Raw genomic sequence first — 26,959 nt, 5'->3', positions numbered from 1 at the left:
GGGGAGAGGGCGCCGCTTCTTCGGCGCGGTTTCCCAAAGTGTTTTTAGAGGGATCTAGTGGACTGGGCAGGGGGCTGGTTTGCCAGGACGCCTTCCTCGGGACACCCCCGCCCCCGCTCGCAGCGCGCCTGCCCCTCCGGCACCGGTGTTGTCCCAGCTCCCTGCCCTTGGCTCCGCCGAGTCCCGGAGGGGGCTGTGCGCGGGCCAAGTTTTTCCGTAGCTCTTGGCGTCTGCACCGAGCCTGTTCCCGGGTTCCCTCGCCTCTCCGAGGGGCTCTGCCGGGCAAGGGGGGAGAACCAGCCTAGTTCGGTGCTTAGGGCCAGGGCCCTGGCCCTTCCCAGCCGAGACGTCGCCGAGGCCGGAGGTGTGTACGGAGTCCCAGCTCTTTGCCCGCCGGCCCGAGAGCCTGCAGGTCCTAGTTGCTGTTGTCACAGTCGCTTCTCTGCAGGCGACTAGCGTCTCTGAGGTCTTGGCAGAGCAGCCTCTGGAGAACCAGCCATGTCTGTGCTGTGGGAACCCGGTCTGGACTCAGCCCAGTGTTCCTTCTCATCCGTGCACACCCTCCAATGTACCTCTTTCTCCATTTATCCTTCTCCCCAGCCATGCTCTCCCACAGATGGCTGTAGGTGACACATCCCTCGCCCTGAGAGACAAGCCAGTGTTCCTGGTCTTATTTACAGGCCGCCTCCTCAAAGGATTGTGAGGGGGCCGGATTCCTGGGCTCAGCCTACACTTCTTGCCTTGGCAAACCCCTGGGTTGGTTTCTGATGGTCCACCAAACCCCTCTCTTCCCTTGGTGGAGGCAGGTGCTAATCGGCTGGGTTCCAGGGAAAGGGGTGGGGCATTCCCCAGGTCCTTCCCCTGGTGAAATGTGGCTGCCAGGTTAGGGGAAAGGGAATCTCAAAGGGGGGAAGGTGACCAATTATGTGTAAATCAGACCTTTGCTGTAGGGATCTCTGTCTCCCTGTAACTAGCCAGCTCAGCCTTGGTGGAGTCCTTGGGTCACTGCCATTGACCGGGGTCTTGCCTTAAGCCAGGCACCAGCTTACCCAGATAGACTGGCCAAAACCTGACCCTGCTGAGCTGGCATTCATGAACTGCTTATGCGCCCAGGTGCTAGTATGCAGGGACGCTTCCCTGCCCCTAAGGTGTTTGCAGACTGTAGGGACACTGAAAACCTGGGCCAAATTGTTTCCTGGCCAACTGCCCTGAGCCCTCGGGCACAGTGATCTGGGTTGTCTCTGAGGTCCCTGTGACTTCACTGGAGGGGTGTGTGGCCTGGAGGAATGGGGAAGCCAGGGAAGAACTTGGGACTTGTAGCAGGCATCACGGCTTGGGGAATGCCTTCTGGGGAACAGCTTTGTCATTTGGGGGGCCCCAGGCTTTGGTGGAGGGGGTGGGGTACATGACTAAGGCCAGCAGAGAGATAAGACTGTGCCTAGGGAGGGACCTGACTGGCCAGGCCAGGTGAGACTGCGGGAAGTGTGACCTTTGCCCCAAGGAAGACCAGCGGGAGAGACTACCTTAAAAAGGACCTTTCATCAAATAAGGGAAGAAAAGAAGAAATCTGCCCAGAGCAGCTTGCCTTGGGGAGGCTCTGGGTTGCAGCGTGAGAAGTTCCTGGTGGATATTCTGCTGGCCCCCACACTTTCCCATCCTTCCGTCTCTTCAGAGCACTCTGCCCCTCCCTCAGGACACTGGCCCCTTTGTGGCCTGCTAGCCCCCTTACCTACGGGTGGGACAAGCTGCCCCCACATCTAGGGCTTGCTCTTCAGGCCTCCTGGAGCCCTCCTGGCTCTCACCTTCCCACATTCCCTCCCTCCCTCTCCAGGTGGCTAGAAACTTCCTTCCCTAGGGCTAGCTGGCCTTTTATGCCAAGGGGTGTTTCACAACTGATCTTGCTTACAGTTTTACTTCAGTTTATATATTTTAGCTGTGGGTAGGGAGCAGGTAGAGGTGGAGGGGGTGGGAAGGGCTCCCAATAAGATACCAGGTGAGTGATTCCTGGAAGGCAGTCATCTCCGGACCTTGGATGGAGAGGGCCAGCCTGGACACAGGGTGCCCACTCTCTGGCCCTGTTCTCTGGCTCCTGGCACAGGGCTCAGTGCATTTTGAAAAGGAATGGGCTGCCTGCTGCCTGGTGTCGGCAGTGGGGCGCAGTGCCTTGGCTTTGCCAGCCTTGTACAACCCCTGGGTTTGGGCTCTGTTTTCCTCTGGGTCTGCTCCGTTGGCTCTTACTCGGGAACGGGGCATTGATGGTATCAAATCACTGGCCTTTCCAAGGAGGAGGACTGCTTGGGTCTTTCCCCCGCCTGGTCTACCTGTGGGCTAGTCCTGCCCCATGGTCAGCTGGGCACGACAAGGCGGGCGCGTCGATTTGGCAGACCCGCCTTGTGTCTTACTGGACGTTGTGTGACCACCCGTCCCGGCTGTGGTAGGGCCAGCTCCTCTCCCAGGTGGCATTCTAGGGCACAGACCTTTCCTCAGTTCTGTTTGCCCCGCCCCCACCCAGCACATCGCCCGGCACAGGCAGTTCCTCCATCAGACACTGGAGCGTCTGAGTTGTGCTAGACTCTGTGCTTGGCGCCCGAGGTACGGCAGCGGACATAGCAGCGTCCCTGCCTTCGTGGAGCCCGCGTGGTGGCCGGCGGGCGGGGCGGCCGGACCACAAGCAGGGCGGTGGGCGTTGTGGACTTAAACAGAGTGGGCAGGGAAGTCCTTGCTGAGAAGGTGGCCTCTTGGCAAAAAGCGGTGCAGGCCGAGGGAGCAGCCGCTGCAAAGGCCCTGAGGTGGGGCCACGGCTGACGAGGGAGGCTTCTGTGATTGGAGAGGGAGCCAGGTTGGGGCACGGGGCACAGGCTCAGAGAGATCAGGGACCTCTCGTGCTGCCAAGTGAGCGCCCAGACCCCAGGAGAACGGGAGGAGGTGACCAGCACACAGTCAAGACTAGAAATCCACAGGCACAAATGCATTTTCTTGTTCTGTCCTCTGCAAACTCTTGCTGTTGAGGGGTTTGGGCACTGAGGCATTTCTTTTTTTTTAAGATTTTATTTATGTATTTATTTGGGCGGAGGGGAGGCAGAGGGAGAAGCAGGCTCCCGCAGAGCAGGGAGCCCGATGTGGGGCTCGATCCCCGGACTCTGGGATCATGACCTGAGCTGAAGGCAGATGCTCAACCCACTGAGCCCCCCCCCCCGCGCCGCCGGCGCCCCGCACTGAGGCATTTCTTGAGGAAAAGGGTCTGCATTTGGCTGTTCCTGCTGTGGACTTTCCTGTCCTTGGCCCGGGTCAGGTCGGAGAAGCCTGTCCCCATGAGTGTGGAAACCGTTCTTGCTGGTTGTTATTTCCACCACACAGATAGTACCAGCAGAACCCGCCTGGGTGATGCGCGCACAACCGTGTGTCCTCAGGCAGAGCGCCGCTGGGGCCACCTCCCTGTTCCCACGGGTCTGCGCTAGCAGGGGTGCAGCAAGGCCAGCCCCCACATCCTCTCCTTGGACTCCCGGCCTCCCCGAGCCCCAAGGTGCTCAAGCCTTCCTTTTACTTCCACGGGCAGCACACTTCTGGGCCCTGGTCTCCTGAGAAGCCTACTCGCCTACTCGCCTACCTGGGCAGCAGCTTCAGGTCTAATCTCTGTCCAGCCTAGGTGCCCAGAGAGAGAGAGCGAGTGTGTGTGTGTGTGTGTGTGTGTGTGTGTGTGTGTGTGTACAGGGAGAAAGGGGGCAACCAGAAATGTGTGCATCCTTGGAGGTTTGCATGGAGGTCCAGAGACCCACAAGGGGTCTGCATGACCTCTGGCCCCGGCCCCATCTGGCAGGCTGGTACAGTAACACGATTTCCAACCCCACTCTTCCTTCAAGAAATGGGAAGTTTTCCGACTGTTGGCCATATTCATAATTGATTCAACCTGTTTCCTCTTCCCAGACAAGTGGGTTCTTTCCCAGCAATGTAAACATGATTCAAATGAAAACAAAGCTCCGTGGCAGCTATTATTAATAGCCGTGGCCCTGCTTCTGGGAGCCTTTCTCTTTTAAGGGACCAGAAAGAGGAAGGCCCGAACAGAACCCGAGTGCGGGAGAGTGGGTGGGAGCTCTCGCTGTCTTGAGTCATCTGCTGTCACCCCCACCGTCCTCTGCACTCCGCAAGCCTCACAGCGTGAAAAGGGAACCTGTTCTTGTAGTAGTTAGCCGGTGTGGACTGCAGCGGACTTGGGGTAAGAGCCGGAGGGGGGTGGTAGGCAGGGGCTGCTCTTTGCACCAGCCTCCAGTCTCCCTCTCCAGGTAGGAGAGACACTAGGAGCAGGTGTCTCCTTCCTGCCCACTGGTTTTCCTGGGAGAAATAATCCACCTCAAAACCTGGGTGCCTCCATCCCGTGCTCAGCCACCCAATGCCTATTTTCTTCAAGTAGAATAAAATGTTTTGGAGCCAGAAAGTACATGTGTCTAGTCCCTGGCTCTGCAGCCTGCTCGTTCTGGGACATCAGGCAAGGCACCCTCACCTTCCTGAGCCTCTGTGGGCTGATGGCAAAGGTAAAATGAGCCCCTGCCACCCAATAAGCCCAGAGTGGATTCTGACCCGGGCTCGGTTGGCGCCTGGTGGGTGGTTAGACAGCCAGAGAGGCAGGATAGCATGGTGCCCAGCAGGCTGGGCTCCGGAGTCAGGCGGCCTGTGTTCAAGTCCTGCCTGGGCCAGTGGCTACTTGTGCAATCTTAGACTGTTGACCCTTTCTGTGCCTCGCAGTTCTCCTAGGGAAAAGGAGGACGATGCTCGCCCCTCCCTCGGAAGGTGGTTCTCTGGATCACCATGTAAATGTATGAAAAGCACTTCAAACCCTGCCTGGCATGTGAGGGAGCTGTTGTTTTTAGTTCCTGCAAGATTCTAGTGGTTTGATTCTTGCGACTGATAACCTTAGCGCCTAACCGAATTTCTCACGGGGAGGATGTCTGAGCAGAGGCAGGAAAGTGGTGGAGGAGAAACTCCACTACCTGAGGGCCTTTACGGGGGAGCGAAACTCCACTTCCTCAGCTTCTGTGTTTCTTAAATAAACCAACTCAGCTTCTGCAGATGCAGACTCTGGGGCTGGAGCGAAGTGACTGGTGCCCAGCGTGGCAATCTGGGAATGAGATGCAAAGCACGTCCTGAGGTGACAGGCAGCTCCCCGGGGCTTGGTGTGGGGCTGCGCACCTGATCCTTCCTTTCCACCCCGCCAAGGGGAAGGGGCCGCCCCTCTGCCCACTCTCCCTTCGCCAGCAGCTAGGGCCAGTCCATCTGTCCACCCAGGCCAGCCGGAAAGCCAGCCTGGAACAGTGTGCCCATCTACCACTGCCGGCCCCCAGGGTCTTATTAAAGCATCCTGACTGTGGCAGCCCACAGGGTGCCTGGAGGTCGGGAAGGGGCCAGACAGAACGATGTGGACTGTCAGCCACAGGGCCATGTTGCGTGACTGCCCTTGGCCGTGTTCCAAGCAGCAAGCCTACCTGTTCATCTAGCTTGGCCGCTCCGAGGTCTACACGGAGGTGAAGCGGACCGGGGTGGGTGGTGGTCAGGCTGGCCTCTGCTGCTAATATTAAGTAACCTTGAATCGAAAGCCTCCTGGTGAAATGAGGGTTCTTGTTGACAGGCAGGTCTGGCCAGCACATTTTTGTGCGATTATCTACAAGGTTGCGTCAGTTATTAGCAAAGAAGGATCTTGCAGCAGCCAGGCGTGCATGTGTGTGTGCAAGTACTTGTGAGGAGTTGTCCTCTACCCCTCAAGTCCCACACCCAGTCCAAGGAACTGTGCCTGAGTCCGCATTCCCCACTATACTCATGCCGTGTTTTACAGATCCTAAGACACTCTTTTTTCCCCCCACGTTTTAACATCTCAAGTTGATATGAGTCGTACATTCGCTGCTGTGCTTTCATTTAATCGGCAGTGCCGTTTCCTTCTCGGTGTACTTGGAATAACAGTGCATCTTAAAATCAAAGGCATCTTGGACTTAAACACAGAAACTAGGTAACCTCTAGAGAACTTACGTAACCTGCCCAGTTTCTTCAAGGAAGGGAGCAGAGCCACCTTGCAGTGGTGGGAGGGTTATGTGAGGGGACACTCATTATGATGTGGTTCAACGGAAAGAGGTTGGCCCCCAGGCCGACCTGGGCTCCGATTCCCGCTTTACTGCACACGAGCTGTGTGTCCTTGGGCAAGTAGAGCAACCTCTCTGAGCCTCACGTTCTTTCTCTGTCAGATGCCGATCCTGGCTCCACAGTTGTCATGATTGTGCATAAGGCTGTCTTTCTCTTGCTGGGTCTCATCTAAGGTCTCACTGCCCCGTTCCAACTGGACTAGGAGGGAAAGTGAGGGCAGAGAGCGGGTTACTGGCCTTCCCAAGGTAGCAGAGGGAGAGGGGTATTATTTATCGGGGCTTCTTTTTTTTTTTTTTTAAAGATTTTATTTATTTATTTGAGACAGAGAGAATGAGATACAGAGAACACGAGAGGGAGGAGGGTCAGAGGGAGAAGCAGACTCCCTGCCGAGCAGGGAGCCTGATGCGGGACTCGGTCCCGGGACTCCAGGATCATGACCTGAGTTGAAGGCAGTCGCTTAACCAACTGAGCCACCCAGGCGCCCTTTATCGGGGCTTCTTGACTCAGTTTCTAATCCTTGAACATCATCTTTTCCTTCCTTCTTTTCCCTCCTCCTCCCGCTTTGCCTGAGTTTTCATTTTCACATGTGTTTTCTTTTAGCAGTTCTCCTTCCAATCTCTCTCCTCTCCCTTTCTGTAAAATCTCCCTGCATGCAGCCTCTTTGAAGCTCCCCATGGAGGGGAAGGGGAGGGAGCTCTGCCTTGTGGCCAGGGTGGCACAGGCCCCAGGAGCCTCTGCTGGCAGTCATCCGTGGTCTAGTGTGCTGTGGTCCTGGTGCCACCCGCCTTGCTGCCTCCTGTGCCCGTGGCCTCCACGGCCCGCCCCGAGAGGCCGTTCCAGCGCTGCGTGTTGGACACTGCCATCACCGAGAGTAGTCCGTCTTTTCCGTACCCTTTTTGCTGCATTAAAATCAGACCCGTTCACATCCCACCCCTGCTGGCTCTGTGACCTTTTGCAGGTTACTTAACCTCTCTGAGCCTGAGTTTTCCCATCTGAATGTTGGTTGATGCACAAAAGTACCCGGTACGTGCTAGGTGCTTAATAGATGTATTCTTTCCTGGTCCTCCTCAAATGGTTAAGACCACTTTATGTTTCTTTAGGGCTCTGGGAGACAGACGGGGAGCTCGGGGCAGGGAACTGCAGGGGTGAAGGCACAGGGACCTGTGTGAGCAGGATGCATCGGGCAGCATGGCTAGCCTCGGGGAGGGAATGGAGTGAGCAGTCAGGACCTCTGCACCTTTGGGGAATGAGGTTGACGCGGTGGGCTGCTCGCTCAGAGAGCAGTGGGCTGAGTGTGAGGCACTGGATGACAGCCACGTGGGGACATCCAGCTGATAGTGGGCCATCCTAAGCAGGGCCTCAGTGAGAGATGCTGGCTGAAGGGAGACTCTCAGAGCAGGAGGTGGTTTCCAACCTCATTATTGTCAGAAAGTCCCTCTGTCTCTCCCCCTCTTGAGATCCTGATGAAAGCCAGTAGCCCACCTCCCTCAGTTTTGTGCATGGTGGCCGGGTTCCCAGCCCCCTCCTTGATGAGGTGCTATTTGGGCTCTGGCACAAGGTGGCCCTCTGTCCTTTGTGTGTGGCAAGGGCTGTGATGAACTCACCAGCCCCGAGAGAAACCGGGCTGGGGGGGGCACAACTTTGCTTACAGAGCGCCTGTATCAGCTGGCGTGGTGGCCCCTTTGGGGCCGTCCAGGAAGCAAGGCCACCACACAGCTCCTTACTGGGGACAGGGGCAACCAGTGGGTCAGTTGTGCCAAGGCTGGGATGGGAAAATTTCCCCTCTGGGTAATCCCTCTCTCCTTAAAGTGGTATGTAAGGGCTGGGGAGGTGAGGATAAGGCCACCTCACCCAGTGTCCCAGGGAGAGAGTCATGGGAGCAGAGAAGGGGCTAATGGGGCTTGTGCCTAGAGATGCCTATAGGGCTCTAGTTGCTCGGTTCTGGGCTGGGGGAGGTGTGCATGGAGGGGAAGGATTGGCCCCCCCGGATACAGTGACTTTCTGCCTGGGGCTTGTTTAGGGACAGGTCTTTGTGGCATGGGGAGAAATTGTGTTTCAGGCATAAGGAGCCAAAGCGTGGGGGTGGTGATCATGTCAGACAAGAGCTTGGGGTACAAGGGGAGGGATCATGTCCTGAGGCTGAGACCAGCTGACCAGCTGAACGGGGCTATGTGTGCTGGGCTGAGACGGCCTGGTTTTGCGGCCACTGGAAAGCTAGCTCATGGGCTCTTTGACAGGGACCTGAATGGACAGTCCGTAGCCTTGTACCCACCCTGGGCACCTCCTGCCCTCTGAGCCCCAAGCCATGGCTCGTGGTCAGACTCAGAGCTCTCACCTGTTCTGCCTCGGGACAGCCTGGGAAGGGACCCGAGCTGGCTCCACCTCCCTGGCCCATGGCCCGCAAGCTGCGCTCTGGCCAGCGATGCTCTAGTGAGCCCGGGTGTGAGACAGCAGCCCCGGGGACACCTGGCCCCAGGAGCTAGACCTGGCAGAGGCAGGAGGACAGAAGGGAGCACCTGACCAGAGCCTGCTGGCAGCACTGCTGGGGCTCTGGGATGATGGGAAATGCCTGGAGGTCATAAAAGTAGAGGCAGGGGGGCTGTGGGCCGTGGCCTGCCTGCTCCCAGTCTGTCTGCCCTGGAAGCTCTGGCCGTCGGCTGTGGGTGAACACTGAGGCACTCTGCTTGGCCTTCCCAACCTGAGGGGTTCCGTGCAGAGAGTGGGTGAGGGAGGTACCTGCCCCAGCTCCAGATGGTCGGTTAGCTCTGTTCAGGTGTGCTCTCCTTGAAGCAGATCGTGGCCTCGTTTGAGGGTGCCCTGTGAAGGAATACTGCTCGGCCCACCTGGCGGAGCTGGCCTGGGCCCCTGCCGGCCCAACCCAAGCTCCTCTCTATGCCCTCCTTAGCATGAGGGTGAAACATGGAGCCCCCAAAGCGAGCCCCACAAACTCTTGACTGTGTGAGTAATTAAGCCCTCACTTCAAACAGCCACATCTTTAAAAGCTATAATTTGTAACCCAAAATAGCTGCCTGTTCAAAGAGCCTGGAGAGCCCTTGATGTGTGCCCCTTTCAACTTGCAGCCTGTTAATTCGCCTTTGACATTTGAGTTGCCCAACACCTGGCTTTGGTTTTCGGAGCAGCAGATCCCGTGGCCGGATGGGAACTGCCGCGTCCCAACGTGTACTTGGGAAATCCTTTTTGGAGAATGTAGACGGGGTGATTGATGTCCGGGGGTTCCTGGTTCGGGTTTATGTGGCTCTACCTTGTTGTGTGACAGCAGGGCCGTAGAGAAAAATCGCAGCATAACTTCAGGGGAAGGTAGATTCAACTCCGTGGACATCGGGTCCTTACCTGTAAGGAGGAGATGGTACTTACGTGCAGGGATTTTGGGCGAAGAAAATGAGGCCACCTCGGTAGAGCACAGAACAGACGCTGGCCACTTGGTGGGTCTTCCCGTGTGTCCCCTTCCCCCAGTCGGCCTCTGATGTAGACCGGTCTTATGGATTCGGGTAGGTGCATGGGGGCCGGGCCTCGGCTCACAGGAAACACCTCCCTTGACCTGCAGCTTCTCCATCAGCTGACGTGCCTGGAATTCTTGGGGCTGGCTGCTGGGCTTGGTTTCCAGATGTGGAAGCAATTTGAGTTCTGTTTTCCTAATCCCCAACAGTTTGCCTCTCAGGTCCACGTTCTCACTTGAAAATCAAGATTGTTGGCTCTGTTTGGGGGCTGCGGTTAGGCTAGATGGCCTCTTTGGATCCTTTTTGCTCAGGAGGTAGGTTCACTGAGGCACTCCGATCTGGGACCCAGGGCTTTGTTAGGACAGCCACACCCTGTCAAGGGCTTGTTCCCCACGGGAGCAGAAGTTCACCCTGGGGCCACCTCCCCTGTGGTTTTTCCTTGGAGATGGGTCGCTTAGCCAGATTCAGCTGCAGCATCTGCCTGACCCTGGACAGCCAGCCGTGAAGCGGGGAGGCGGGCTCCAGTCCTGGCCGTGTCTGAGGAAGGCTGGTGTCCCAGCCGAGCAAGGTGCCCACGTGTCCCAGGAGTGGCGAGGGCCCTCCTTCCCAAACTGACCACAGTGCAGGGAAGAAATCTGCTCTGGATTCCAAGTAACCAGAAATACTGTCTGGCATGGAGAAACTGGTAATATATTGTTCAATTACTGAGTGCTCCTGGCCACAGAGGTGGCCTGCCCTGGGTCAGAATGTGGCTCCAGGGCTGTGGATGGGCATGGGTCTGTGGTTCCAGGCCTAACTGCTGATCTCTCCTCTTGTAAACCATTCACTTTTTAGGTAAAATAACTTTTACGTTTGTATTATAACTACACTAAATACAGTTCTGGGCAAACAGAAATTGCCTTTGCAGTTTTAAATGTCTCTGGCTGAACTCCATGTACACTTTCCTTTAAAATTAAAATATAATACCTATACTATTGAGGTAACACGAGAAATGAAAATAGTTTACTTAGATTTATATATATAGTGTTTATGAAACATCATCCTGATAATTACAGATCCACTAAGCTTCAGCTTCAGCAAAAGATAGTCTCTTTAGAAATCTCAGTATCTCAAAGTGATCACGACAGAGAAGGCAACATTTCTTTTGAGGAGAGACAAAAACAAACCAACCTGCAGTCTCTTGACGAGATTCTAGAGATCCAGTAGTTCTCTTTGGAGGTTGAATTGAATTGACCGAGAAGGAATTCGCCTTTATTATCAGGGTGGGGAGGTGGGGGCCAAGTCCAGGTGGGGCCGAGGGTCTCCATACAGGTTTCTGAGTGGGGAAAGGAAAGGGTAAGTACCACAGACCGGCTGCCTTGAACAACTGAGATGAATTTTTTCCCAATTCTGGAGGCTAACCTTGAAGATCGAGGTGTCAGCAGGGTTGGTTTCTTCTGAGGCCTCTCTCCTTGGCTTGCAGATGGCTGGCTTCTCCCTCTGTCTTCACATGGGGTGTGTGTGTGTGTGTGTGTGTGTGTGTGTGTGTGTGTGTGTCCCCTAATCTCCTTCTCCTCATAAGGATGCCAGGCGATTGAATTAGGGCCCACCATGATGCCCTCGTTTTAATGTAATTGCTTCTTTAAAGACCCTATCTCCAAAAACAGTCACACTCTAAGGTACCGGGATTGGGACTTCAACATATGAATTTGGGGGGTGACGGGACACAGTTCAGCCCATAACAGAAAGTTCTCTGGACCCATCCTCCAAGGGGAGGAGGAAGAGGAGTGTGAGCCGAGCCTGGCATCTAGGGAGAGCCCTGAGTGGAGGGTATGGGAGGCAGTTCTGCCTGCAGGCAGAGGCCCACTCTTGATGATGGGCCCTGTGGGGTATCTCTTGGCCAAGGGCTACCTTTGGAAGAGGTTCCAGTGTTCTGACTCATGGTTCACCTTCTAGAGCCTGAGCCACCATTTCTGCCTGATCTGACCATTCAGAACCTAGACTGCTCCCCATTCAGCTTGTGGGGTTTTGACCCTTGGGGTTGTGTTGGCCCACCAGGCTCCCTGTTTCTGCTGACTCTGTCTCTGGGGTGTAGCATTCTTTAAGGATGGCTTCACTTTTGCATATTCTTTTTAAATGGAGCTAAACTTGTCAGAGATTGTACACTTTTCCTTAACCAGTTCAGCAAGTTTGGGGTGACTATCTTTCATGTTTTACGTATGTATCTTTCTGCTAACATACTGAAAAAAATAAGACCTGTAAGAAACGATTATTGGAAGCCACTGAGGGTGGGGCCACCAAGCCTGCGTCGCTCCCCAAGGTTTTGCCTGAAGCACCCCATCCCAGCCCCCATGGTTCCAGAGCCCACCATCCAGCCCCTCCAGTGGCCGGGACTCCATCAGCCACACAAGAGGACCCCCACAGTGTTTCACGTGGAGCCCAAACCAGCCCCTGCAACCAGGACAGACCATCATGGAGCTGGTTGGGGGGATGGGGGAAGAGGGAAGACCTCCCCAGGAAGGATTTGCACACCCCGGTTGCCCTCCAGTGCTGCGACCATATTGACTTTATCTCTCCATGTAACTTTCCCTAAACCATTTGAAAGAAAGTTAGACAAGACGTTAAAACTAAGGGTATTTCTTCTTCATAACTATTAGCCAGCATAATTAGCAAGCATAATCCCCTAATATCACCCAATATCTAGTCCATACTCTAGCTTCCATTTTGACCCCAATAGGTCTTGCTAGCTCGGTGGTGGTTTGCTTATTTGTTTGAGCTGGGATCTAATCAAGATTAACGTTTAACTTTTCTGTCTCTTGATTAGTCTAAAACAGCGGTTCTCACAGTGTGGTCCTGGGACCATCAGCATCACCCAAGAACTTGTTAGAAACGCACATTTTAAAGATTTTATTGATTTATTTGAGAGCGAGAGAACCAGAGAGCAAGTAGGAGCAGAGGGGAGGGGTAGAGGCAGAAGCAGACTCCCCACTAAGGGAGCCCGAGGATGTGGGGTTCCATCCCAGAACCCTGAGCCGAAGGCAGACGCTTAACCGACTGAGCCACCCGAGCACCCCTAGTAGGAGTTAGATGTTAAGGCTTCATTAGAATGAAGTAATTAGAATTGAGTAGGGGAGGCTGTGTCCTTCATCTTGTGCCCAGTCAGGAGGCCAGTGTCTGTTCCCGATTAGGGATGCTAGGTTTGATCACTGTATTAAAGTGACAATAGCTATTTTCTCCATGGTCGAGATATTGGGGGCTAGAGGGTGTTTGGAGGCTGTTGGGTGGTTCTTTGGTACTGTGCCAGCATCCGGTTCCTCATCAACCTTTGATCCAACGGTTTTACTCTACAGTTGGGGACAGCATGTGATTTGCGTCAGGTCTCGTTTGCGTGGTTCATGCCTTCTGTCTCCCTTCTAATTATTTTGTTTGCCTGCCCCATCAGTTACCAAGAGAGATGAACTAAAATCTTCACCTTTGTTCATTTGTTTATTTGAAAGTAAGCTCTGCGCCCAACGTGGGGCTTGAACTCCTGACCCTGAGATCAAGAGTCACATGCTCTACCCACTGAGCCAGCAGGGTGCCCCGTCATCTTTTTACTTTTATTTTTGGCCTGTGTCCTAATGTTTACACTGTCGCTTGTAAATGGCACGTAGTAGTTGTTTTTATCTAGTCAGACGGTGTTTGTTTATTAACAGTGTGGTTTATTCCATTTTCATTTACTGCATTGTTACTGTGGTTGAGTTATGATCTTTGGTCTTTTCTGTATAAGCATTTTTTATTCCTTTTTTTTTTCTCCGTTTTCAGTAATACATTTTTAATTTTTAACTGCTGACTTTTGAAATGCTTCAACACGTTCTTGGAGTGGAAGCGGCGCGATGGGGAAAGGGGGCTTGGAGGGTCTCCCAGTGGAGCGCGTGACCCCACTGTGACAGGTGTTTCCAGTGGGGTCCCGGGTCTGGCCCACAGCCTAACAGCCTTGAAAACCAAATCTTGTTGGCCCTTCCCTCACCCCTTGGGGACCTGGGTGCCACCCATGCCCACAGATTGTCTCTGGAGGGACACGCAGAGCCAGAGCACCAGCTGACTGACGGACGGTGAGAAGTGTGCTCGGGCAGTGAGCTTGGCAGTGAGCTTGGCCAGTCTGCTTCTTCCCGGCGGCCGCAGGCTCCTGGAAGCTGGCTGTGATCACAAGCGTGGTGGGTGAACTTGGACACAGGGGAGCTGGTTAGAAGGCCCGAGTGGCCACTGGATGATCTCTGGCCCTGGTGCCAGCTACGTCGGACCCCACAGCCTTTGGGGCAGGCCGGCCATGCGGGGCAGGCAGGCCAGACCAGACCCCTCTGGCCAGTGCCTGGGTGGACGCTGCCAGGGCTGCTGTAGACTCTCCCTGTCAGCCCCTTCTTGGGGAAATATTAGATCCCTTACGATTCAGTACCCCTGCTCCGCCACCCTATAATTTGCTTACCCCTGGTCTTAGGTTAGCTGCCAGGGGGCTGTCGGATACCCTCATTTCTGAGTTTTTCTGGGATCTGCATCCTGCCCTCTCTTTCTCCTGCACGCCTGTGACACTTCCTTGAGCAGCTGCGTCTGTTGAGGGAGGGGAAGTGTGAGACTGGGGAGAGAGACCAGGCAAGAGTTGTGCTTAAGCGCAGGGAAAAGAAGGACCTATGGGCTTCCACACCCCTCCCACCATGGGGGCGTGTGCAGGGCCTCCTTATCCGAGTGCCTTTGCTCTATGCAAATGGCCTGGGAGCTCTTGAGAAACTCCAGCCTTACTTTCTCTTTCTCTTCTCTTCAGTACCAGCCTGAGGTTCCACAGCCAGTGGGGGCCAGATCTGGGACCAAACCCCGTCTGCCTGAGAGCCTCAGTTCTCCCATCTGTAAAACTGGGTGACTTAGGACTTCCGTCCAGGGGCCAGGGAAGGAAGTACACAACAGAGGGGTGGTTCCTGGCCACTCTCTGATCTGGCCCCTGGGGACGGGAACATGGCAGTCTGTCCTGTCTTCTTGACACTGGCTTCCCCCACCAGCGTGGGACGCTTGGGCTTTCATCTGACCGTTTGCAGTCAGTCCACAAGGCTGGCCAAGACAGGCGAAAAATGAACTCTAATGGCTTGGTGACCTGGTGCTCCTCAGTTTGCCCTTGACCTTGTTGGGGAAGAGCCGGGGGCCTTGTATCTGAGCCAAGGTTACTTCTGTTCCGAAGTCAGGGCTTCGGAAACTTACCTCCCCCTTTATTCCCACCCTCGCCCCTTGACCGGCATCTGAGCCACCCTTTGTTGAGCCAGAACCTTATCAGCCACTGATGAGCATGGACCTCCCGCCTGCAGAGCAAGGCCTGGCTTCGGGGCAGGGGTTGGCAGCCACAAACAGGCGGCGGGCACAGCCCGGATTGCTTACTAATCTCTGCCGCTGCCGTGCGTGGCTGGGTGGCTGAGCCGCAGGGGCGGGAAGGGGATCCCAGCCCAGGTGAGCCGATCCCCGCTCTCTGGACCTGGGGGCGTTGACATCCACAAGTTAGCTCCTTAGTCTGCTACCAAGGGGGAGACCCAGGGAGACTGCGCGCACGCCTGTCACACTTCCTGGGCAGGGGCCTGGCTGGGATTGTGACGAGGGATTTCATCCCCAGCCCCCCTCCCCCCGAAACCTGCTCAGTGTCACCCAGACAGCATCCTGGCTTCTCCCCTGCACCAGGCTTGGTTTGTGTCCACCACCTCCCCGCTCCCCCCTCACTACCTTCCCTGCAGTGGGGTTCCACATGTGCCCGCGGGTGCCTGACTGCGAGGGGGAGCTGGGATGTGCCCAGTCGGGCTATTTTTACCCAGTCCTGTCCTCACTGGGCTGTTCTTTGGCTCTGAGTTACCGCCTGGGAAGCGAAGCCGCTGCCAGGGCTGGGGGTGGGTGAGCCGGAGCCTCCAAGCCTCCTGGACCCCCTTGCCCAGGCAGCGTCTCATCCTAACACTTACTAAAGTGTGTAATTAACGTTTAGAGATCCCTTCCAAGAGCATATGTAGAAGACAGCCCTGGTGGGGAGAAAGGAGGCACCCGCACCTCTGTAACTTGCAAACTTCAGGCTTCCGGAAGCTTGAACCCAGCCGACCTCCACCTGGTGTGTCACTGGGGGTCAACGGGATAGGGTCCCAGGGGGTGGGGTGGGAGGGAGTTGGATAGAGGCCATTAGGCCTGGAGACACCCCTGGTTGTCTTCTCTCAACACCCTGAAGATCATAATAGCTCAGATTTATTGGTCCTTTTCTGTGTGTGCTTAGCACGTGTACTAACTCGTTTCCTGATGACCGTTAACTCCCTTCTGTGGATGGGGAAACTGAGGCACGGAAAAGTTCAGTAAACCTAAGGTTGCAGAGCTGAGGGGTGGAGCTGGGGTTTGAACCCAGTGGGTCCACCTCCAGAGCTTGCTCCCAACACTGCTCTGCCCCCCTCTCCTCTCTGCCGTGTTCCCAGCATCCGTGAGGTATGAGGCACTGTTCTACGTAGGTTCTCTACAGCAGTCTTGCCAGCTGGGTGTTTCCAGCTCTGTTTGTAGCTGAGGTTCAGAGACTGAACACCTCCTCCGGGGTTGCACAGCGGCCAGTGAGCATGCCAGCCGGGCACCTGGGCCTCGGGGTTGCCGCAGTTGGGCTCTTCCCAGCCCCCCATTCTGCGGCACAGTTTGCTGTCACAGGCACTTGCCGCTCACCTGCCATGTGCCCCTTGCGGTGCTGATGCTGGGGGTTCGGACGCAGACGTCCCCATGGTGACCCCCCGGAGGGCCTGCCTTCTCGCGGGGAATGTAGGAGTGGGGTCCCTTGGAGTCCGTGCCCTAGCTGCCATGAAAATGGAGTAGTGGTGTGTGTGACTTGGAGGTGGCGTCCCACTAGGGCCAAGTGGGGGGTGGGGAGAACCAGATGAAGTCCTGGTGTCTGGGCCCTGCCGCCCCCGCCCCTGCCCCCGGGAGTGTGGACAGCAGGGCGTTGTTGGCCCCTCTGAGGCTGGGATGCCCTGTCCCACCATGGGAATTTTTTTTTACCAGCTGTTGAATTCAGCCTGTGCCAACTTCCTACAGAGGAAGGGGTGACTTTGGGGCCCACTGGCCGGCAAATGCTGCTCTCACTGGAGAGGGGCTTCCACAGGCAGCCTGTGCGCCTCTGGGTTCCCACTTCTCGCCAGGGCCAGCTGCATCCAGTCCCAGCTGGAGACAGGGTGGGGAGGTGGAGGGGGACACTGGGGATGCAGACCTGCCCTGCCAGAGCAACTGGATAGGGCCTGTTTTCCCAGCCGCAGGCCGCCGGTCTCAGGTTTCTGATAATTCCCCAGGCCTAGCCTCTTGAGGAAGGCATACTTCCTAGTCTCCAAGCCAATGAGCAGTGGCCTTCTAGCACCTTCCAGCAACTGCCCGTGCTTTGCCTCCCTTCCTGAGGTGTTTGGGATCAGAGCAGGCTGTGCCCCCTTCCAGCAGCACCCCTCCCAGGCCCGGGGCTACACCAAGCCCTTCCCCAGACGGCCCAGAGGAATGGGAGCAGGGTCAGGACATTCCCGAGGGAGGAGCAGGGGTGACAGAGCCACTTTTGTCCAGGACAAATGCCAAACCACTACTGTCCGTCTGGACCAACCAGGGTATCTGGTTACTTTTCTTATAGCTGTCTTTATATTGTTTGAATTTAGAGGAAAACTGCTAGAAATGGTTTTGAAGTCCTAAAAATTTTAACTTGCCTTGGGCAAACAACAGTGGGTCAAATGAAAACGTGTTAATGTGGGGAGGCAGCTGATTTTAAGAGAAAAAGCTGGTATGTTGACAGTGTGCGTGTGCGCGTGTGTGTATGTATGTGTGTGTGTGTATGTATGTGTGTGGCGAGGGGGCTCTGAGGGGCCCTGACTTGGCATGTCAAGAGCCTGGCTTCTGTAGCAGGGAAGTTCCAGGGCAGACCCCGCCTACTCTGAGCCTCATCTTCCCCATGTGTCAGACGAAGACTCTGAATCCTTTATCCCTGCCCTGTACTCGTCCTGGGGCTCTCCTGGGGCTGTTGTCAGAGCCGGATGGGGCTATGTATGCACACCGCGTGCTCTGTCAACTGTGAAGGGCCAGGCAGATGTGGATTCTGCTCAGTCAGGGGATAAAATTATGCCTGAGGAAGTGGTGGTCTTGTTGGGAGAGAGTGACCCCCGTGGGGGCATCTGACCCTGCTACTGCCCCAGCTATGGCCGAGACAGGCCACTCTTTTCTCTTGGCCCAGCTGTTGGGAGTGGGTATGTTGCTCCGGGACATCTGGTGAGAGGGGCTGTGGTCCCCACCCGCATATGGTGAGTTGGGGGTCTCTGGGCAGAGTGCCCGGCAAAAACGGGGCCTCTACATCTCCGTGTCCACTGTGACAAACATGGATTAGCCACCCGCAGGCCAGGCCGGACACCCGAGGAGCATGGCTGCTGGTCTCTACTTGGTGCCCTGCCTGCCCCCTGGGAGCGTGGTGGGCAGCGGCCTCCCCGGGACCCCTGCTGACCGTGCTTTGAGGAGAGTGTAGGCGCTGGTGGCTCACAGTCCAGTCCTCCCCTGCCACCAACTCCCATGGGGCCCCAGGCAAGTCCCTCCCCACCACGAGGGGAGAAAGGAGACCCAACTTATGGGGCTCTGAAGACCAGAAGTGGCCAAGGACTCCTGGAAGCCCCAAGGCAGGCCTTCCTCGCAAGCGCTAACCTCCCCCCGCCCTCGTGGCTGAGAAGGCAGAAAGCTCACAGGTAAAGGGACAGAGCCCAGGCGCCTCCCCTCCGTGGGCCATCTCCCCGCTGCCTGGCTTCTCTTCCCGGGGCCGCGCACTGACGCAGGTGCTCCCTGCCACGGCGGGCGGTGGGCAGCATGGGCTGGAGTGCCCGGGCTCCACACTTATTAATGTGCTCCTCGGATGGGCACTCTTCTCCTTGTCACCATGAGACGGAAAAACGCATGAAGTGTGGGTCGCAGCCCTGATAAATGGAACCAAGCTGGTGGTGGCCAGAGGTAGGTGGCCGTCTGCCTGCTGGCTGGAAGACTTCTGGAGCTCTGGCAGGCTACTCTCTGAGTTCCTGAATACCCTCGTTCGTGAACTGGGGCTAAGAAGCCCTGTTCTGAAGAGTTGTCATAAGCCCACCGAAGATTCTGTGTTAACTCTCTTGTTCTGTCTCCAGACCTTGGTGACTGCTCAGTAAATGTCGGTTTCTCCTGGGATGCAGCTTCGGGCTTGCCGATGAGGGGACCTTACTTAGGGTCCAAGATCCGATGAGGCTGGGAGCCATGTGGGATTGGACGAGTGACATCAAGGTGGAAAGGACTGTGTGAACACTAGGGGTGGTTTTAATTAAACAGCCCCTCGGCCTCCCCAGTCAGGGGGCCCTGGCTGCCTGATGCCGACTTTATTAGTCCATGCGATGCTCAGCCCGAGTCAGGGCACAGGCAGGAGCCAAGCTCATTATTTGCCATCTATACTTAGGCCAGGAAGTCTTGGTGGGGAGAGACCGCCAGGAGGGCTGCCTGCCCCCCACCAGCAGCGGGAGACTGCGCCCTTCTCGCTGGGCCCAACCAAGCCTGTTTTTGACCACCTTCCTTGCCTGTGCCTGATCCTGTTCTTGTCTGAGGTGCCTAGAGGCCCTGCCCAGCCTTTGTTCTATTACCCGTCTTGCAGTCCTGGGGCTGCAGGGAGTGCCTCTCACAGAGGGTTCTGCCCGCCCAAGAACCTTGGGAGTAGCTTGATGTCTCAGAGGGGAGCAGGTGGAAGCAGGGCGTCCTTGGAGGTGGCAGCCCCAAGAAATGGTTTGTAGAGAGCTGCCTCTCAGACTGGGTACGCTCCGAATAAAGCCAGAGCTCTTGACATGCAAGATGATTTTAGCAAAAGGTTCCAGCAAGTATTTGTCTCGCGCTGCTGACCTTGTGCTGGGCCGTGTGCTGGGCACTGGGGACCAACCCCAAGCTCAGAATCGAAGGACCCAGTGTTCTCGCTCCCCAGCATGGCTGGGGTGGGCCATGGCAGACTGCCCCTCCCAGGCTAGAGCCACGTCTTGTGGCCAGAATTTATTCATTGAGGTCCTCCCGAGTGACATAGTGATCCTATATAAGATCCCATTGTCATTCTCAATTTACCGCGGAGAGAACTGTGGTTCACAGAGGTCAGTTGACATGCCCGGAATCATGGGGGACAGATTCCATGCTGCGTCCATCTGCTAGGTCGGGGTCGCTGTTCTTGGGAGCCATTCATTACAGCTGTGCCCTTAACTCTGTCACAAAGCTGCTTGTGCAGACTGTGATGGGGACCCTGATGAGCTGTCCAAGTGCCCTGAGCAATGTAGCCGGCCCCTTCTCCATGGATGGCTGTCCCCGGGGGTTCTGACTCCTCACTGGACTCTCACGAAGCAGCCTTTGGGAGAGGTCCAAGACAAATAACCTGCCAGGTATTCCTATTCTCAAGGTCCTGGGGTCTGGGCCTCCCTGTCCCCCACCGTCTGCTGTTCCTGTCCCTGATGGTGTCCTTGTAGTCTGATGAGGTGTGCTGAGCCCCGGGGAGCCAGCCTCACTCATTCTGTCCCTCTCTGTCTTTCCCAGGGCAGCGAGGTGTCAGGCCCGACCTTTGCTGATGGCGAGCGCCTCCCCAGGGTCCCCGGCTTCTTTCCTGAGGACGAGGAGGAGGCTATGACACTGGCTCCACCCGAGGGCCCCCCAGAGTCAGACATGGACAGCCCCATGGAGAGCACCCAGAGTCTGGAGGGGTCAGTTGCCGAGGAGAAGGATGGAGGGCTTGGGGGCCTGTTCCTGCCGGAGGACAAGTGAGTTAAAGCTGCCTGGAGCTCCACATATCAGAAAGTGGTGGCCACGGCCAACCCAGAGATTTGGGGAGGGGAAGGGGTGCCAGTATCAGCTGAGCCATATGAAATTGTCAATTCTTCATCACTTCTGACCTTCAAAAAAAAAGAAGAAGAAGGCAATTTCATATACATTTTCTCAGTGCAGGGCTTCTCAGACTCAAGTGGCTCTGGGAGCCAGGCTGTTCTCGGGGGGGCGGGGGGGGTCTTTGGAGTTGTTCATCCATTTTGCGTCCTGAGAGCAGTCCGTCAGGGGTACTATGACCAGCCACCAAGGACAACTGGTCAGGGACCACAGACCTGGTGACCTTTTGGCTAACCATTTGCCACTTGGTCATTCACCTTGTTTTTTGGGACCAATCACCTGGAGGCAGCCAGCGGGGTGGGGCGGTGGGGGCAGTTTTAGTAAAATGTCTAGGAGAAAGAGCTGAGGAGTATGATGAATTCCACCCAAGGCGCTAAGGAACTTGAGGGCAGAGAAATGAGTTTCAAAAAAACAAAAAACAGGGTGGAGGTTCTCAGATAGAGACCAGGATGGCTCAAGGGCACGGTTGGAGAATTACCGCCTTAACCGGTTCCCTGCTTCTCGTCACTGAGTCGGGTTGCCCAGTGTGGAGCGTGGAGGCCTAGGAGGTCAGAGAACTATCCCTCATGAGAGACGATACGCAGACACGACCTCACAACAACTCAAGGGAAGGTCTGTTTGGCAGATGACCAGTTGTGCTTCCTTCTCAGGTTGCGGTCAGGGCTCAGCCAGCCCCTGACGCCCCTCACAGGCCACACGGTGGGTCACCCCAGAGAGGCCTAGGGTCTCTGACCCACGTTCTTTGCAGCGAGGCTTCTTTGGACGAGAAGTCCCCTCTGTAAACCGGGAGGAGCACCTCACCTGGTAGTTCACGGTTATTTATTTTAAAATCTCATTTCTTATTAGAGTCCAAGCCAATTAAACAGAACTTGCAAAAGGTAGGAAAGGGAGAATGGAGGGGAATAACCGAGCTACTCCTCATCCCACCACCCAGACCCCAGCCCTGCGACCATGGAAATAGTTTCATGCCCTGCTTTTCCTTATTCTGTAGACACCTTTTACTTTCTCCGCCTTAAGTTTTTACATGTAACTTTTAATTCCTACTGATCTTTCCATATTATTGCTAGTATCGTTTACAAACCTTTCAACAATTAGATAATCCATAATTTGATAATTTAATTTCCTAATCCATATTATAATTTTGCAACTGTAACTTAATCATTTAATGTGCTAATATTAGCAACGTAGGATGTATGATTTTATATGCTATATGAGTAATTATAATTTATTGTGACTTAAGGTAGGGAAGCTGTTAGGCGGTAAGCAGTGTTTTGGTGCTCTAGGGAAGCAGTGGCTTGGACATCTCTTGTGCAGAAACCGTTTCTGTGGTGAGATGTGTTCCCTTAGGATGAGGTCGCCGAAGTGTACTTACCAGGTCAGAAGGCACAAACTCGATCAGGCCTCTGCTCTCTGGGGCGCAGACTGACCTCCAGGAAGCCTGGTCTGTTTCCCCAGCACGGGCTGCAGACGGAGCTGTGTTAACGGCCAACCTTCTCTGACGCCCAGGTCCTTGGGCCACACTCCGTCCATGACCACGTCAGACCTCTCCACGCACTCCACCACCTCGCTCATCAGCAACGAGGAGCAGTTTGAAGACTATGGGGAGGGGGACGACGTGGACTGTGCCCCCAGCAGCCCCTGCCCCGACGACGAGACCAGGACCAATGTCTACTCGGACCTGGGATCTTCAGTGTCTTCCAGGTGGCCCCGGGGTCTGGAATGGCATTTGGGGTATAAGGAGAAGTGGCCGGACCAACCCAACCTCGTCCCAGGGGGGTTCAGAGGGCAGAGTCCTAAGCTACATGGGTTCTGCTCCCAGGGTTTGGGGGTGCTGCCTCTGCACTCAGGTGGGGGTCTAGAATTCCTCCTCCCTCTTCCTATCTCAGGGAAGAAACAGAATGAACCCACCTGGGAGGCTGCAGACTCAGGGGTCTTTGTTGTTTTGCTTCCTAGTAGAACCTTGGTGTTGAAAGGTCCTAGGTGACCCACACACCTAGTCATTGCTTAGCTCTCAGTTGCCGTATCTATGAAATGGGTACCGTTCATTGGCTTCTCTGAGAGTATTGAGGGAGGGGAGATGTGTTGCTGTATTTCTACTTCCTCTGCCCCTAAATGCACAGAACACAAGGGTCCCCAGTATTGCGGAATCCAGTAAAGTAAGCTCAGCAGGATGAGGTGAGGCAGCAGATCGGAGAGCAGGAGGTGATTTCTTTCTCTCTCCTGAATCAGTGCGGGGCAAACTCCTAGGAAAATGCGGCACACCTATAACAGTGAATTGCTGGATGTTTACTGCTCTCAGTGTTGCAAGAAAATCAACCTGCTGAATGACTTGGAAGCCCGACTGAAAAACCTGAAGGCCAACAGGTGGGGCCCCAGGACCCAGCAGAGGGATGGGAGGCCAGGGCTAGGTGGGGTGGGGTGGGGGGACCCAGCGGGGGAAGCCGCAGGCGAGGTGGCCCCACTCTGTCTTGGCAAGTGTGAGAGCACTGTCAGAGTAGGATTGATCCTGGGGAGCTTGCATTTTTCTGCGACAGGAAAATCAAGGTGCTTCTACTCGGGACCAAGCTGATTAGTGAATTCCCTGCAGGGGGTGGGACAGAGCCCCATACTGCACTTTGGAGTCTTGCAGAGTTAGAAGTAGCCTGGAGCCCCCTCTGTTCAATGACTGTCCTTTCTCTCTCTCTCAATCTCTGAATCTCTCTAGCCCTAACCGGAAGATCTCTAGCACAGCCTTTGGACGGTAAGGCCCCCCTTGGGAGGAGGGGTTGAATGCTGTCTCCCTTAATTATGCTCCTACTGCCAGGGTGGCCCCCTGAATGCACAGAGGGGAATGAAGCATCCCAGAAGTGCAGGCCAAGCGGCCAGAAGAGGTCTGCTTCTGAAAAAGAAGGGTCACACTCCTCCCACCCCCACACCTTGCCCCTTCTGGCGGTGGTGCAGTTGGTCTCGCCCCAACCTCTCGCTGTGTCAGCTTCAGGTGGGCACAGCGGTGATGCCCCGAGGGACCCGGCCCATCTCACGGCCCTTGGGGCCAGCAGCTGGACCAGCACCTCTTGGGTTTCCCACTCACAGAGATTGGGCAGCAGGGTGCCCCGTTGGAGCTGGTCACTTGGCTCCAGGTTACATCCTGCGCAGCTCACTTCCCGGGACTTCCAGGATCCCGCTCTGGATCTCAGGATCCAGGTTCTCCGGCCGACTGGCCCGGGTCCACGCCCAGGGTTCCGGGAGCAGCCAGCAAGCACCCAGGCTGGGACAGGAGAGCTCGTTGGCGGAGACCCTGACTGCTGCCTGGCAGGGAGTGGGGAGTGGGGGCCTCTGGAGAGCGGTAGCTGGGTTTTGCCTCCAGCAAGCATTCCCCGGCAAGTGTTTCCTGTTTGCAGACCGCCCCCCCACCGCTGGCCGCTTATGCCCTGCCCGGTCTGGGTGGGCCTCCTTCCCTCTGCCCTCTCCCAGGGTCCCCAGAGGTACAGCAGGAGCCGGTTTGCTGCAGGGGATTGAGTCTTGCGGGGAGGCCTCAGGAGGACCGTCTGCCAGCCCTGTGGGGCTGGTCTACCCTCACGGGGCAGTTATGCAGCTGGAGGGAGGTGGTTGGGGGCTCACGTGCCCACTCCGGTCACTGGCTAGTTGCTGGCTAGAAGACCGGCCTGAAAAGGGAGGTGAGGCAGCAGGGCAGAGCCGTGAGGGACTGGCCATATCCGCCAGGGGCTCTGGAGGGGTGTCATGCCCAGCTGCCTCTGAGCTGGATGATCTCTTAGTTCAGGTCAGGCAACTCTTCTCCCCTGACTGGATGAGGACCGCCTCCTTGGTTGGGTTTCTGGCCTCCCTTCCCAACATAGTGGGTGCCCCCTCTCGGCCCATAGCCTGCTCTGGACCCCAGCCCCCGGAGGGCGGCTTCTGCAGCTCGCTCCAGCCCCCCCCTCCCCCCGCCGCAGGCAGCTCATGCATAGCAGCAACTTCAGTAGCAGTGACGGCAGCACCGAGGATCTGTTCCGGGACAGCATTGACTCCTGTGACAACGACATCACGGAGAAGGTGGGGCCTGGGGGCCCGGAGAGCCTGTCCTTGCTGCAGGAGGTGGGGGTAGGCGGCCCTGGTAGCGTGGGCACATAACACCCCCGCCCTCACCACCCTTCGTGCAGTCACTTGGGGGGCTGGCCGTCCGCCCCACGGTTTCTGCTTCTCCATCCTGTGCACTCAGAGGTTTCCTCCACCCCCACTTCTGCCCCCCTCTCACAGGTGAGCTTCCTGGAAAAAAAGGTGACTGAACTGGAGAATGACAGCCTGACTAATGGGGACCTGAAGAGCAAGCTGAAGCAGGAGAACACGCAGCTGGTGCACAGGTCGGGGCCAGGGGGCTGGCTTGGGTGGGCCCCGGCTGACTCAGGAACGGATGGCGGTCTCTGTTGTGAGGGCCCCTGAGAAAAGCTGGGGGAGGTCACCTGCACGTCTTGTCCTTCCCCTCTAGAGGCTGTGATGCATCAGCCCCTTGCTACATGGGCCTGCCCCTGCAGGACACCCAGAACTGATCTCTGGGGACTCGGAAATGGGTTGGAGCCTGACCTTGACTCCCAGGTCTGCAGCCCCAGGGTGGGTCTAAGGCAGGAGTTGGGATCCGCTTTCCTATTTCTCTGACCCCTCCCCCCACCATCTGGGGACAGGCTCTGCAGAGGGAGAGACTGGTGTGAGTCGGGGGCTCGCACCTGCTGCTAGTGGAAGGGTCCAGGCATCACTGCCCCCGCTCCCGACCATGATTGCAGCGAGGTAGGGCTTGCACAGTGTAGTGGTCCTCACAGGATGGCATGAAACTTGGTAAACTGATCCCCAGCCGGGGTCTGGTCCTCAACCTTGCAGGGCCCAAAAATGGGTTCTCTTGGACACCCCAGAAGGTCAGCCTCCGGAGGGACTATTGCCAGTGAAATGTGCGCTAGACTGCTCTGCCAGCTAGGCTGCTGGGTCTGGCACACTCAGGGCCACTATCAAAGGACTTACTCATTTTTGGAATCAAGGTGGCCAGTCACTGAATTGCTGGTCAGAGGGCAGTGGCCAGGAAGGAGGAGAGCAGAAAGAGAAGAGGAGGCCCGAGGGCTGCTCCATGCGGCCAGGGCGAGGCCTGCTATCCTTCCCCGTGCCTGGCCTGGGGATGCGCCTTCTCGGTGCAGCCTTGCTCCCCTCTGGACCAACCGCCAGGTGCTCCCCTGGGTGGTGAGCTTGGCCGGTCCACCTCCCCTTACATGCTGTGGTGTCCCAAAGGCATGTCAGCGAAGCTGCTGACCCCCAGGCCTGGCAAGCAGGCCACCACTTTCCACGGCAGGGCTGTTACTGAGCCAGGGTCTTGGGGCCGGGGGCTCCCGGAGTCGCAGCCAAGGTTGAGGTGGGAAGACAGCGGCCACGAGAGCCGACCCTGGACCGGAGTATGCGCCCCTCTCCTCAGGGTGCACGAGCTGGAGGAGATGGTGAAAGATCAGGAGACCATGGCCGAGCAGGCCCTGGAGGAGGAGGCACGGCGGCACCGTGAGGCCTACAGCAAGCTGGAGAGAGAGAAGAGCACGGAGATCGAGCTGCTCAATACCAGGTGGGCCTCGGCCAGGGATGGCCCAGCGCGCGAGACAGGGCCTCTCCACAGAGCCCTCTGCCCTCGGACGCACCCTCCACTCCTCATCCAGGCCTGTGGGACAGGCACTATCCCCCTTGTATAGATTGGAACACGGAGCCTGAAGGAAAGTCCCCTGTTCTAACAGTTCTCCTCTTGATACCTGAGCACCTGGACATGTTTGCCAGGAAGTACATAACAGAACCTTCATAGTAGCATTGTTCATACTGGGTACAACTGGAAACAACACACATGTGTAAACAAGAGAACAGGTGGAAAAACATGGTTTTGCCCCTAGTCCTGGGCTGGGTCTGATGTCTGGGCTCGGAGCTCCCCCTGCTGTCAGATTCTCCCTGACCCTGAATGCTTGGGTGCACTGACCCTGGGCCCCAGGGGCCAAGGTAAATGAAGAGCAGGGCCCGGTTTCCTTTGGGCTTCTGAACCTCAGCGATAGCTGTTGGAAGCTGAGGCAGGCAGAGAGAGGAGTATTGACCTGGGAATCTGGGTTGGTCACCCTTTAGCTCCATGACTTTGGACCTACCGTGTCCTTTCCTGGGCCTCCATTTCCCCATCTGTCATCCCTCCTTCCCTGCCCCCCAGAGTGACCGTGAAGGCAGGTGAGTTAGGGTGCTGTGGTCCTCTCTAATGACCCAGGCCAGCGAGGCCCCCAGGAGGCCACCGGGGTCCCTGGCAGAGAGGACACCTGCCCCTGTGCTCCTGGGGAGCCCCGAGGTGACAAGCGCGAAGGAGAGGGAATGTTTGGTAGCAATCAGTGGCAGAGGTGACCCTGCACTGTTCTCGTGCCACTGGTTGCCCACCTTCCCTGGCCTCGGGTCAGTTACCATGACCTGGGGACCTGGGCTGTGTCTCCTTGGGGAATCCCGTTAGCACGGCCCCCTGT

The 26,959-nt window shown here is 56.5% G+C and overlaps 1 protein-coding gene across 4 annotated transcripts in view; it reads left to right on the top strand.

Annotated features, from left to right (window-relative positions):
- Positions 1-26,959, top strand: part of RAB11FIP4 (RAB11 family interacting protein 4) — a 113,183-nt gene that overhangs the window by 76,224 nt on the left and 10,000 nt on the right. For 2 of the 4 annotated variants that reach the window (XM_081805402.1, XM_081805405.1), the window contains 7 exons: positions 20,127-20,347; positions 21,924-22,169; positions 22,698-22,832; positions 23,173-23,208; positions 24,401-24,500; positions 24,705-24,808; positions 25,900-26,040. In XM_081805402.1, coding sequence (XP_081661528.1) covers positions 20,127-20,347; positions 21,924-22,169; positions 22,698-22,832; positions 23,173-23,208; positions 24,401-24,500; positions 24,705-24,808; positions 25,900-26,040 — 983 coding nt within the window. The remainder of the gene's footprint in view (positions 1-20,126; positions 20,348-21,923; positions 22,170-22,697; positions 22,833-23,172; positions 23,209-24,400; positions 24,501-24,704; positions 24,809-25,899; positions 26,041-26,959) is intronic. The other 2 variants (XM_081805401.1, XM_081805404.1) reach the window with 2 other exon arrangements.

Source organism: Leptonychotes weddellii, chromosome 15, assembly GCF_054177405.1.
Source record: "Leptonychotes weddellii isolate Sample4059 chromosome 15, ASM5417740v2, whole genome shotgun sequence".
Classification (NCBI taxonomy): domain Eukaryota; kingdom Metazoa; phylum Chordata; class Mammalia; order Carnivora; family Phocidae; genus Leptonychotes; species Leptonychotes weddellii.
The sequence above is the reverse complement of the archived record's forward strand: the minus strand, read 5'-3'. Positions and strand labels throughout refer to the sequence as shown.